Source organism: Phascolarctos cinereus, unplaced genomic scaffold (assembly GCF_003287225.1).
Source record: "Phascolarctos cinereus isolate Bilbo 61053 unplaced genomic scaffold, phaCin_HiC Scaffold_5;HRSCAF=322, whole genome shotgun sequence".
Classification (NCBI taxonomy): domain Eukaryota; kingdom Metazoa; phylum Chordata; class Mammalia; order Diprotodontia; family Phascolarctidae; genus Phascolarctos; species Phascolarctos cinereus.
In genome coordinates, this window is record NW_027555958.1 from 322,763,064 (window position 1) to 322,775,422 (window position 12,359).

At 39.8% G+C, this 12,359-nt stretch overlaps 1 protein-coding gene across 1 annotated transcript in view; it reads right to left on the reverse strand.

Moving 5' to 3' along the window:
• Window positions 1-2,425: 2,425 nt before the first annotated feature.
• Window positions 2,426-12,359, reverse strand: part of KCNN3 (potassium calcium-activated channel subfamily N member 3) — a 297,364-nt gene continuing 287,430 nt past the window's right edge. The window contains 1 exon segment of the mRNA XM_020991956.2: window positions 2,426-11,335. Coding sequence (XP_020847615.2) covers window positions 11,039-11,335 — 297 coding nt within the window. The 3' untranslated portion in view covers window positions 2,426-11,038.

Here is a 12,359-nt window from a genome sequence, read left to right on the forward strand (position 1 = left end):
GTGGAAAGTCCATTGCAAGGGTAGAATAAGAACCTCAATATGTTGTATGAGTAACAACATGAATATATGAGGGGATGGAATCAGGAGAGGGAATCTTTTATAGCCTCAACAGCAAATAAGCCAGTTTGACTGGAACACAGACTATGTGGAAGAAAATCATGTCAAAAAAGGCTAGAAATGGAGGCTAGTGCTAGGTTGTGAATGACTTTATGTGTGAAACAAAGGAGTTTGTGTGTTATCTTAGAGGCAGCTGAGAAGACACAGAGCAGGGGAGCTACATGGTCAGATCTATGCCTTAGGAATATCAATTTGGCAGCTCTATGGAGAATGGATTGGAGAGATGAGGAGAAACTTGATGTAGGGAGACCAATTGGAAGGCTATGGCAGTAAACCAGATCAATGCCAATCTGGACCTAATCCAGACCAATGCCAATCTGGACCTAATCCAGCCCAAAGCCAATCTGGACCTAAAACAAGGTAGAAGTTGTGTGAGAGAGAAGGTTACAGATGCAAGAGATATCATGAGGACAGGATAGGTAAGACTTGGCAACAGATTGGATATGGGAAGGGAGGAGAAAGAGTTGAAGATGACTCCAAGGTTGAAAACCCAAGTGACTGTCCCTGAGGACAGGGACTACTTTGTTTTGGTCTTTGTATTCTAAGAACTTGGCATAGTACCCTATACCTAGCCAATGCCTTATAAATATTTGTCAAATTAAATTGAATCGGAAATCCCGAGTTATATTTTCAGTTTAGATAATGACTTAAACAGGCCATCTAACTTTCTTGATGCTAAATTTTTCTGTCCTTAAAATGGGCATAATACTATTTACCACCTGCTTCACAGGCATCTTCTTGGGAAGCAATCCACCAACATTTGCAAAGAATATTGAACTCATTGGACAAAAATTGCTACTTAAAAAGACTTTTTCTTTAATAATCACTGAGTTGCTAAATATATTCAGAAATTATTTGTGGAAGAGAGGTGTATGGAATGAGCAGGGGGAAATGCAACTATATCCATTTTGAAATTTTTTTTTTGTCTAATCACTTAGTAATAAAGTCTCATTGACTAAATACTTTTTCTTAGAAGTACCTAATAATCATTTGCTTAAGCCCACAGACAAAAATAAAGGGCAAAGACTGTTGACTTAGGGAACTAAAGCAGTGAAATCCCCTAAATGCCAAGACTCTCTTTAAGATCTCGCACATCTCTGTAACAGCTCATAAAAACTCCCTGAGACACATATGGCCTCTTACTCTTTGTTCTGCATGTGGCCGACTCATTTCTGATTGACAATCTGAACAAGGCACAAATCTCACTTGGTCTGGCTCTGGACTGCATCAAGGGCTTTTACTGCACCAGAAAGCAGGCGAAATACAGATTTAGTTGGTTCTAAGAAGTAAGATGACTCCTTTAGCTCAAGGTCACAGAATTCAAGAAGCTAGGACTCCTCGTAATCAAAACTTATGAGATCTCTAAAAAAATGATCATTGGCCATCACAACCTACATGTGTGGAAAAGATTCACCCTTTGGTTCAGTTAGGGAATGTGGGTTCATTAATGCAGGTAATCACATTATAAAAATGAGGACTAAAAGGATCCTACATTTCTAGGACTCCAAAGGTCATCTAGGCAGTCCATCCCACAACCTTCAAAGGAATAGATGGGTATTAATCTCTGAATTGTCCCAATTTTGTCCAGAGAAGGAGATTTCACATACACACGTGATTTGAAGCCCAAGGAGACCTTTGAGATTATTTAGTCCAAACCCCTTATTTTACAGAGAGGTGAAACAACCATCCTCAGGTAATACAGGTACTAAATAACTGAGCTGAGCAGATATGCTGCCCTCAGATCTACTCTTCATCCCACTGTGCCATGTTAACTCCTTCCCCTTTAAAGTCCTCACTGTCAGAAAGTGTTAGTCACAACTAATTCCCATGCTCCCATCTCTCTTTTTTCAGTTCAAGCAGATTTGTGCTTATAAGGAATGCAGTATCTAAAGATCTCTCTCTTATAATACAGAATCACTAGGGAAATTATGGCACAAAGATGAATTAAATGGACAGGAAACATAAGAAGGAGTTCAAATGAAGGCTATAAAATTGTTTTGTTTTGGAACCCTAGCAATCCCTACACACTCTCACAATTAAGGAAAAATGAAGTCATCCAAAGAAGGGAAGGGGAATTTCTCCTATCAGATTTTCTTCTCTTCTGTTTCCTAAGAAGGTTTACCATAACCCAATTCAAAACTTTCAGGCATTTTACTTTTTTATAACCTTTACCTTTTTAATAAAAAGTAAAAAACAAAAAATAATAATAATAATACATTAATGTGCTGAATAGGACCTCTCTATGGTGAGGTCTATCTCAACAAATGAACATAGGACCGGACGAAAGAAATGGAGTTGCGAAGAGAAATATGGTAGATTATGAAGCTTTTATATTATATATGTATGACTATATTATATATGACTGCAGGTATATGTGTGTGTCTATATGTATGTATAAATATGTATATTTGCCTACATATACACACACGCATATGTACATATTTATACCGACCTCTTTAGATTGAAGTCCAAGGCACTTTTTACAATGAACAGATTAAAGCCATTAATTTAGGACATAGCTGTTTCTGGGTACATATCAGTATATGGCAATAACATTAGAATTTGGATTTTCCCTTCTCCACCTTTAGAGTGCGCCTGCTTGGGGTAATGATGAGCAGAATTACCTTAGAGAGAGATGACTTAGAGGTGTGGAATGGTGAAATTCACCTGTCTGTTCTTAGTTACTGCTAGCAAAGGATAGCTCTCATTGGTCGCATGCTGAGTACTCCAAGAAGGGGATAAAAATAATAAACAACTCGAGGTTGGTTTCTGACTTACGCTCAGCTGTAGGCCATTTTAAATAGACTACATGGGATGCCTTGTAACTTTATGAGGGGCCTGATTTAATAGGCCACCTAGGTATCCTTATACTGATACCAAAATGATATTTAAAAAAAGGCGGGGGAGGGAATCACATTGAAAGTGAAAAACATTTTAAAAATGCTTTGCAGTGGCTTGAGTGCCCCAATTATTAGCATTTGGTGATTAAAATGGGGAAGATTGTGTCCTGTTGCCATCAAATAATTGCGAATGTTTTTGTTTACCTCAATGTAGTTATGAGCTAACAGGTGTTAAAAGTGGAAAAATAAAGCATTAATGTTTCCCCTTACGATTACGTTTAGAAAACCAGATCAAGAGAATGTTAGTTCTGGCAGGAATGGCACTGATTTGGTCAGCCTATATAGCATTTTTTAATCAAGAGTTGAGAGAAAGGGAATATAGTTTGCCATTCTACCCATTTTGGAGTCATTAAAGTTGAGGCTCCATCTACTTTGGGACTGCTGTTCCAGTAAGTTTCACTGAAAAAACAGCACAGATCATACTCATTCTCTCACTTATCAAATGACTTTAAAGTTTGGGGAAAAGTCCCAAACCTTAATTTATTTGTGTAGATATTTTATTTTCTTTATTTGGTGACAATTTATTTGTGTAGCGATAGGAAAATATGAGTTAATTCTAGAGGTGCTCAAAGGAAAGGCTGAAGGGACCAAATGGCACAAAGGTATTTTAGAGGTGAATTGACAATCACCAGTACATTCATCAGTCAATCAGAAAGTTGAGGATGAACTGATTTCCATTACACACACAAGTTGGAAACTTAGTATATACAGTAGAACCCCGGTGGCCTGGAAGAGGGAATGCAGCTCCACAGGTGTCTGACTTATGACCCGAGAGCTGCATAGGCACTGGGAGAATTTCTCAACAATAATAAAACATACACAAGGGTTAAATCTCAGATACATCAGATTGAAACTGGAGATGGCGACATTATTTTTCATTTTAATAGCATGAATAACGTATGGAGTGGTGCTTCACGATGCAGATAAACTGAAGCTCAAAAAAAAATGGAAGCTGGATTTTATTTTTAGCAGCTCATCTCCAAAGAAGGAGCTATTGTTTTGTACTACTAACATATTAGTGTGAATTTTTGAATTTGTGACTCATACCCAGGGAAAGCACAGATAAAAGACTCAGTCAAACCTACTCTGAGGGTACATATAGAGGACATGGTTACACTGATTATAGGATGAGATTAAATGGACCTTCTTGCTGGGAGAAGGCTCACCAGTTTTAAGAAGACAACCTTTGTGTTAGTCTGGACACACTGTATTTCATCTAGATATAGACCTTCCTTTGGGAGCCCCAGCTTCGGGCACTTCTCCAGGTGAGGCTCAGCTATTAGGTTGAGGAGGAGGAGAATGAATTGCATGGGTGTGCCAATTACAGAGTCTTTCTCCTGTTCAAAACCGTCTCTCATAGAATCAGAGATCTTGAGCTAGAAGGGAGCTAGGAGGCTATCAAATCCAGGCCTTTCATTTTACAGATGAGGAAACTGAGGCTCAGAGAAGTGACCCAACTTCCCTACAGAACTTTTCCTTTTCCCTCCTTTTCACACCAGCAGTTTAAAAAAAGCATTCATAGAGTAAAATAAAGCAATAGAAGAAAGCTAATGTTTCTGCTGGCACATATTATACAAATTGTTACCTCCCCCTGTCATTCCACTGGCAGAGTTGCACCATTTCTTTAATAAAATGGCACCCAAACCTTGTTCCTGTCTATCCTTAGGCTGTCACCAACTCCAGAAAAGTAGCTTTTCATGCTTGGCTCCAACTTGGTTCTCACAGAAATTGAGAATCATGATTCTCCTTGTTCATACAGCCTCATGGTGCATTCACAGAAGTCAAAGCTTCCTGAAGCTCAGGAGAGAGAAATAATGTGGCTAACTTGGTTAGTTTTCCTACACGTCCACAGGAAAAAAAAGCTTGAGCTTTGGCTGAGTTGGAGACTGATATAGATTGTGTAATTGGGCTTTTGGAAACAGGTAGTAGGTAGGTTCACCCCTCCCCCAACCCCAGCACTCACCCCACTACTGAGCAACAGAAGTTGTTTTCATAGAGCTACTCAAGAGAGATGGCTTTTTAGAAATCTTTTGTAATGGCTTGTTAAAATTGGGGTTAAATTCTTCTAAGCAAGGAATAGTGTTCTTTTGTCTCCGACACCAAGGACCTTGGAGAATTAGAAGTGTATGGCAGTTCGGAAAGCTGTTGTACTGAGACTCTTTGTCTAGGTGTTGGGTAATTGTTACAGTGATGTGTACTCAGAAACAGTCGTTTGGAGAGCAGGTGGACACTCTGACCTGCTGAAAGACTAGGTTGATACAAAATATTAATTGAAAGTTACAATATCATTTATAATATAGCAATATATTTCATAGTTAAAATAAACTATTATGCTTTCTTCTATCTTTTTTTTAAGCAAGCAGTACAGAGGCAAGATGCAAATTCATATTGAAGCTTATTGTCTAATTCTGAATAGAAACATGAGTTTCTTTGAGTTTGCAAAGGAAATGTCTCCATTGTCATTCTTCTGCTCTCTGTTGTTTTCACTTGTGACCAGTGCAGAATAGAGTTTCTGGGACCTAAATGGAGTCTTTGCCATATAAAAAAAGGTTTTGGATGGAAGTGGATTGGTCCTGTGTGAAATGGACAAACTGAGACAACCTGCACAGCTTCAGAACTAGGGATGTTTATTCCCCTCCTGCTGTAAAACTGGGAGTGTTTTGTTTTGATCAGATTCCTGTGTGGTTTGCTCTTGCTGTGTGTGTGTGTGTGTGTGTGTGTGTGTGTATCTATAAAATGTCAACTTCTCTTTGGGATTACAATTAGATGTTTGAGCTGAAGCTTGTGCTTTTCTTCCACCAGCTTTTCTAGGCCCTTCCTTCCTTTTGTTCTACTTCAATATGTGGTCCTTGCCCATGACTATTTTCCAGAATGAATTTCCCAGGTATGTAAACAACTGTCTCAGGGGCATTTGGCATCTAGATCTGGAGGTCATGTGTTGACTGTTGGATGATGGGTTGTTCAGAGGAAACGCTAGTTCAAGCTAGTGTGTTTCCAGTAAAAGTATAAAGGGAAGCAGGGTGAAGGTAGGGGATCACAGTTCATTTTTTTATACAATTAGATTGAGTTCTTTTAAGGAATCATCAGTACATGTCATTGAAAAACCTATATTTCACTTCTGGTCCTTGACAGGACCATAAAGTTGATTTCTGTTCCTGTTGCTTTCCTAGTAACACCCAGGCTGATTATCTTTTGCCTGCTATTCAACTATCAGAAACAGACAGTTAATATGAATATCCCCGCAGTATGACTATATATAGCTTTCTTAATGGCACCAATGATCCTATTTCCATAATGTTTACGTTGGTAGCAAGAAAAAAGGAGGGGGAAGAATGCCTGGAGTGTCACCAACCAGATGCAAGGGGGAAAAAGAATGCCTAGGAATAAATGAACCAAGCTGCTGTCTAAGGTACTGAAACATAACGCAGTGAGGAGTAAATAGGCACAGCAGAATGATAACTATCACTTGCATTGGTTCTGGTTACCTTAAAAAAAAAGAGCACAATTGTAGAAACTGGGGCATTATGGATGGGAAAGTCACAACCTCCTGGCAGCATAATTACTTTGCAGTGTCTTACAATTACTTCCCAGCATCATGGTGGGACAGGAAACTGTTTACTTTGGGGACTCAGTGATGTTGCTTAATTTGGGGTTAAGCTGTTCATTGATTTACAAAATGATCATGAAGAGAAGCCCTATAACGTCACATTAGTGCCCCCAGTTTTCTTCCCACCAATTCTATTACTAATTACAGATTCCCGTTTGGCTGATTTTAGTGTTTTGTCATTAAACGCCCCCCACTCCATCACCACCACCACCACCACCATTTTCAGCAATTCCTGGCTATGTTGCATTCCAGTGTGCCCCAAACAGGTGGAGACCAAACATAGCTGGTTAATTAACTTGAACCTCAGAGATTACATTTTGTTCTTGTGTAATACTTTGCCCTGGAGAATATTAAACATTATCTTCATATTCACCAATACAGTGACTGAGATACTGACTGGTTAAGTTACTTAGAACAAAGTAGAACTAGTTTATTTCTGATCTCTAATCTTTTCTTTCTAGCTCAAATATTCTTCTCTTACCTGATAGCTAGTTATGACTATAACTAGTAGGAGAGGGGAGAAAACTCCTATCTTTAATGTAGTTTCTTTTTTCCACTATCATTTCCATTTTTTTCCCCCTGCTCCTTTCTGCCTGCTGCAGGAGAATATTGCTATGCCATCTCTCTATCTCTGTCAAGGTCAGAAAATTAGTGGTGTTCTCAGACACAACTGCTCTTGCTGTACTCTAGACAGCACTGAACAGCCCTACAGATGTGGTGAGATTATGAAGTTAACATGTCATGAGGATGACAAGAACAGGTGAGAAGCAATTTATGAAAATGAATAGGTGAAGAACAAAAGATGGTATCTTTAAGACAATGATACCAGTTTCCATCTGAACTTTGACCTAAGGAAGAGAGGGCCCCGGTCTGATTTGGGCTACCAACTGGAGCTATGTCCTGAAATTCCACCGAGATAAGTGGACCTAATGTATCACAGTACACCCCTGACTTTACAGTACATAATATGGCTTAAGCAATCCATTGTGGCATTTCTGTATCTGCCCTACTGGTGTCTAGAAGTTCTAGAGAAAAGCAGCATTATTGGATTTGTCACTGAGTTATCAGAAAGATTAGAGTAGAGAATTCCACCACCAGGAAAGCCATGCAGGATGGACCTAAATTTTAGTTTAGTTATCCAGTGCTGGAGTGACTTAGTGTTTTCCAAGTACAGCCAATTTTTGAAGGGGCAACTCAACCTCTTCCACCCAACAAATCTTGGAACAAGGAGGGAAGAAGAAAAGTTTGATAGTCACCTCTTCTCCTAGCCCCAATATCCAAGGCATGAAGGGGTTGCTAATGAGCAGTGGCACATCAGAAAATGGACTCTGGGAAAAAGAGAAACAAAAAACCTGAATGACCTGCACACTGGATTTTCAGTACCTAAGTCATGAAGACTTGTCTGTACTTGTATGAGAATGTGCAGTTTCCCAACAGAGATCTTCAGTGTTAGTATATGGAAACTATTTTCCAATTGGATCAGGACAGTATTAGTATGCAGATCAAACACTCATCTTCTGAAGAGCCTTTTCTTGGCAGGGATGAGAAATCATGCTTCTCTATTGCACTACAATTGGCTCAATTTATGCTTCAAATGCCCTTGTGTTTCCAGAGTACCCATGGCTACTAACACTGGAAGCAACCCAAATCACCCCCTGCAAATTTGTGTTGTCATCAGTGCCTGCATGGGTCTCTCACTGGTCAAAGGTCATGTAAAGCATGAACAATTATGCACAGACTGACTGAGAAGTGATAGTCTGTGTATACATTTTTTGGGGTGGAGGAGGGGTATCATAATTTTACATGCAATGTCTGAAATTAATATGAAACTGGATCCTTGTACATACAGACATGTTGGGAAGGGGTTGCATTAGCAATGAAAGGGTTAAATTGAGATCCAGTAGCTGAGGACTATGGTTTTGGAGTCCAGACTGGACAAGTAGATTTCTACAATTATCAGCCACTGTTTGGTGAAATATGATGAAAATCACAAAGTAACTCCATGGTTATTTCATCTGTTTAAACATCTACTTTTATGTTCTGCTGAATTTTCATTGAAAATAACAACAAACGTTGCTCTAGGAACATCAAAGAAATAGATGCACGAGATATATCAGGGACCTATGATTTCCTTAGTGTGGGAACTCTCTTCATAGATCCTACTGGCAATCCATCTATAATTTTATAGATTTAAGGTGTTGCCTGAGGAGCAAAGAAATGAATGACTTGCCTAGGGTCACACAAGTAGTGTCAGAGGTGGAATTTGAACCCAAGTCTCCCTTACTCCAAGACTAGTGCCCTATCTACTATGCCATGCTGAATTTCTGGTACAAAGTGATAGTGGTAAGAATAAAAATTAAAAACATACAAACCCAGCAACAAGTTTGGTATCTGTGGTATGCAAATCAACAAACAGACAATGCTAAAAGGAGTCTTAAACAGGAAACCAGGAAATGCTCTTGAATAGTTAGAGGTAAAGATCAGGCTACAGACCAGGGTTTCCTACAAGAGGTGCCCTGGACTATATAGATTTTCACCTATGTCAACTGAACACTTCCTTAAAAGATTTTAGAAGACCATACCGAGTGTGACAGAAATAGACCGAAGCAAATTTCTGTAGCTGGCTGCATTACATAACTTACCTTAGAGTGGTAACAATTTATGAGAACCCAGCAGAACTGCTACCCACTGAGGGATACCATTCTTTTGCTTGAATTTAAACAGATGAAGTATACCATATAGTAGTTAAAAAAAACCCCTCAAAATTAAAGCAGCAAATTACAAGATTATTTTCATTGGACCAAATTTGAAGTGGTCAGATTTGGGTGAGGTAAAAGGTTTAGGGATTGGCATTACCATTCAGGGCAGTGGGCTTGATCAGGGCTTGCTGGTCTTTCTAGCAGTTCTAAAGTCCCCTTTAAAGTATTCAGTTGTGCAAGACACATGATTTTGTACCAAGATTAAAAAGTGGCAGCAGAAACAGATACTCATTGTTTCACATTAATCAACACTCACCTAAATTTTTTCTCAAAGAACTTCCTTTATGAGCCATTTTCCTTTTCCCAAACCTACCATCTTATTGTGATCTTTACTTCACTTATGAGCTGCTGCACGCACCTCTCATCATAAATGCTGTCAAAGTCATAGAATCTGGGATGAGGAAACCTTTTACTACTCAGCTAGCTTAGGAAACTTGAGGTGGGGTAGGCACAAGATCAGTGAGACTTCCCATCTGAAACTCAAGCTGAGCCATGACACCATAAATATCTGTGGTGTACTCATCGTCGCATAATACCAATGAATCTCAGATTGTTTGGATAGCAGAATAAAACTCTACCAAAGCAGCTATTTTCAGAACACCATTTTTAGCTCCAGAAAGCCAATATTTTTGAGTTGGCACTCAACTCATAACAGGCACTGTACATACCTATGGCAAAAGCAACCTGTAAGGTTTGGAGGGGGGCCTATGCCCACAAAGAAAGAATAGTTGATGAAAAGTGATGCCTGAACAGGACACATCACCAATGGAAAAGGAATGGCTTGAATTTAGGGGCACATGGGCAGGAATTGGTTGGTTGGGTTTTTTTTTTATAAATAATTATTGATATTAGATTGGAAAAATCTGTCTTATATGACCTCATTTACCATGCACTAGGTTTTATGACCTATGTAAGGGATAAGAGCTTTGATGCCCTATGACTGTATCTCTGTTTTGGCAAATTGTGAACTTCTTTCTTCTAACTTTGTCATATAGAGAGACCTTCTTAGATTAGAGAAAAAAGAGCAGAACAGAGTGGTAGATGAGGCCCTCAGTTGTGAGTAAGACAAAGCCCAAGGCTGATATTCAGTGGAGCAGAATATTTTCCTCTAGTTGCTTCTCCATTGGCTCCTTTAGTTTCTCTCTCTCTCTCTCTCTCTCTCTCTCTCTCTCTCTCTCTCTCTCTCTCTCTCTCTCTCTCTCTCTCTCTCTCTCTCTCTCTCTCTTTCTCTCTCTCTCTCTCTCTCTCTCTCTCTCTCTCTCTCTCTCTCTCTCTCTCTCTCTCTCTCTCTTTCTCCTTCTTCCTTTCCTTCTCTCTCTCTTTATTTTCCCCACCCCCACAACAATTGAAGACCTGAGATTGAGCATGGATTTCTGTTCTCCACCAAACACTGCAACAAAGGCCCTGTCAAATGTTTGGCTTCCTTTCATTTCTCTTTACCTCTTCCATATATAGGCACCTAAACAGAGATTCGATTTCTGATTTCAAGGCATATCGAACCAAGCACTCTGAATGAACATGAGTTTGTTAATTAGTTCAATCTTATTCTTTATGTCCACTCAGCCTGAATGTTCCTGTGATGACAGAAAGACCAGGAGAAAGTTGACTTGCATCTTAAGACCTGTCGGCAATTCTTCCTGTGTGGGGAGTTTTATTTAGCAGCTGCTCGAGCTTGTGTAAGGGGTAGGAAAAGAAGTGGAGCTGACCCCAATAGGGCTGTCGGAGAGTGGTGTGTGGGGGGTCCCCACTGCCACACTCACTCCCCGAGCCTCGATGACGGCTGAGAGGAGTTGTTGCTGCTGCTGACGCAGGGTGTCCGCAATGAGCAAGGGGAGGGAATTGAAGCTGGCAGTGAGTTGTTCTAGTTTAGACTCCAAACTGCCAATTTGTTTTTCCAAGTCCTCACTCCGGTCGTTCAGCTCTGTGATTAAGTCATACATGACATTCTGCATCTGTGGGGTAAAAAAGAATATGGACCAGGTTATCATGGAAACATAAGCAGGGGGAGAACCAATTACAATCAGCTTAGAGTGGGACAACCTGTAATGATGACTCATATTCTCTCAGACCAAGCAAAGGGGGAAAAGCTTAAAGGTTAGATTTGACGGCCTTTGAGGTCCCTTCCAGCTCTAAATCTGTGATCTTGTTATCCAGAAGAAGTAGACCCTTGAATAGGTGCCTACCACAGACTGACTCTCCAGGCAATCTCCTTCCATCAAACCTTCCAAATGATGAGGCTGGTGTCTTTTAAGGGAGCGAAGTCACATGCTGCTAAGGAAGTGCAAGATCATTTCCTTGGGCTTAGGTAAGAGTTTTTGACTGATTAGGAGAAAGCCTTTGTATTACCTATGATGCTTCTGTTTATCCAAAAGCATTTTTTTTTCCTTGCTGAATTTGTCAACAAATTAGTTCTGCAAGGACCTTTCCACAAAGTCCCATTAGGATAGGAAAAGAGATCACTCATAAAAGGGGTGGAGGAAAGCAGGAATAACAGATGGCAAGGGAAGCAAAGGAAATGGAAAATAAATTAAGAGGAAAAATGGTAGTGGTGGTGGAGAAGTAGCCAAAAGAGAGCTAAGGGACTAGTTTTGGGGAAAAGGAGATAGAAAATGCAGGGGTGCCTACCAAAGTGACTCACTGCCAAAGTGGAGAATTCACTGGGTGCATTAAACCAAATCCTCCACTGACAGAGAGTGTAGCCCTGTTCCATTATCTGTGTATCTGAGGAAACCATAATTTTGCTGAGTAAATGTACAACTTATACATAATATTTGTCCTCAAAGTCTATATCAAAAGAATCACAAAATCTCAGAGCTGGAAAGTTCCTCAGAAGTCATTTAATCTAGCCATCAGTGTAGTATGGTGGAATAAGTATTTGGCTCTGGAGTCAAAGTTCCTGGGCTCTAATAGCATATCTGTCACTTACTACTTATATGACCTTGGGTAAGTCACTTAATCTCTTTGGGCCTCAGTTTC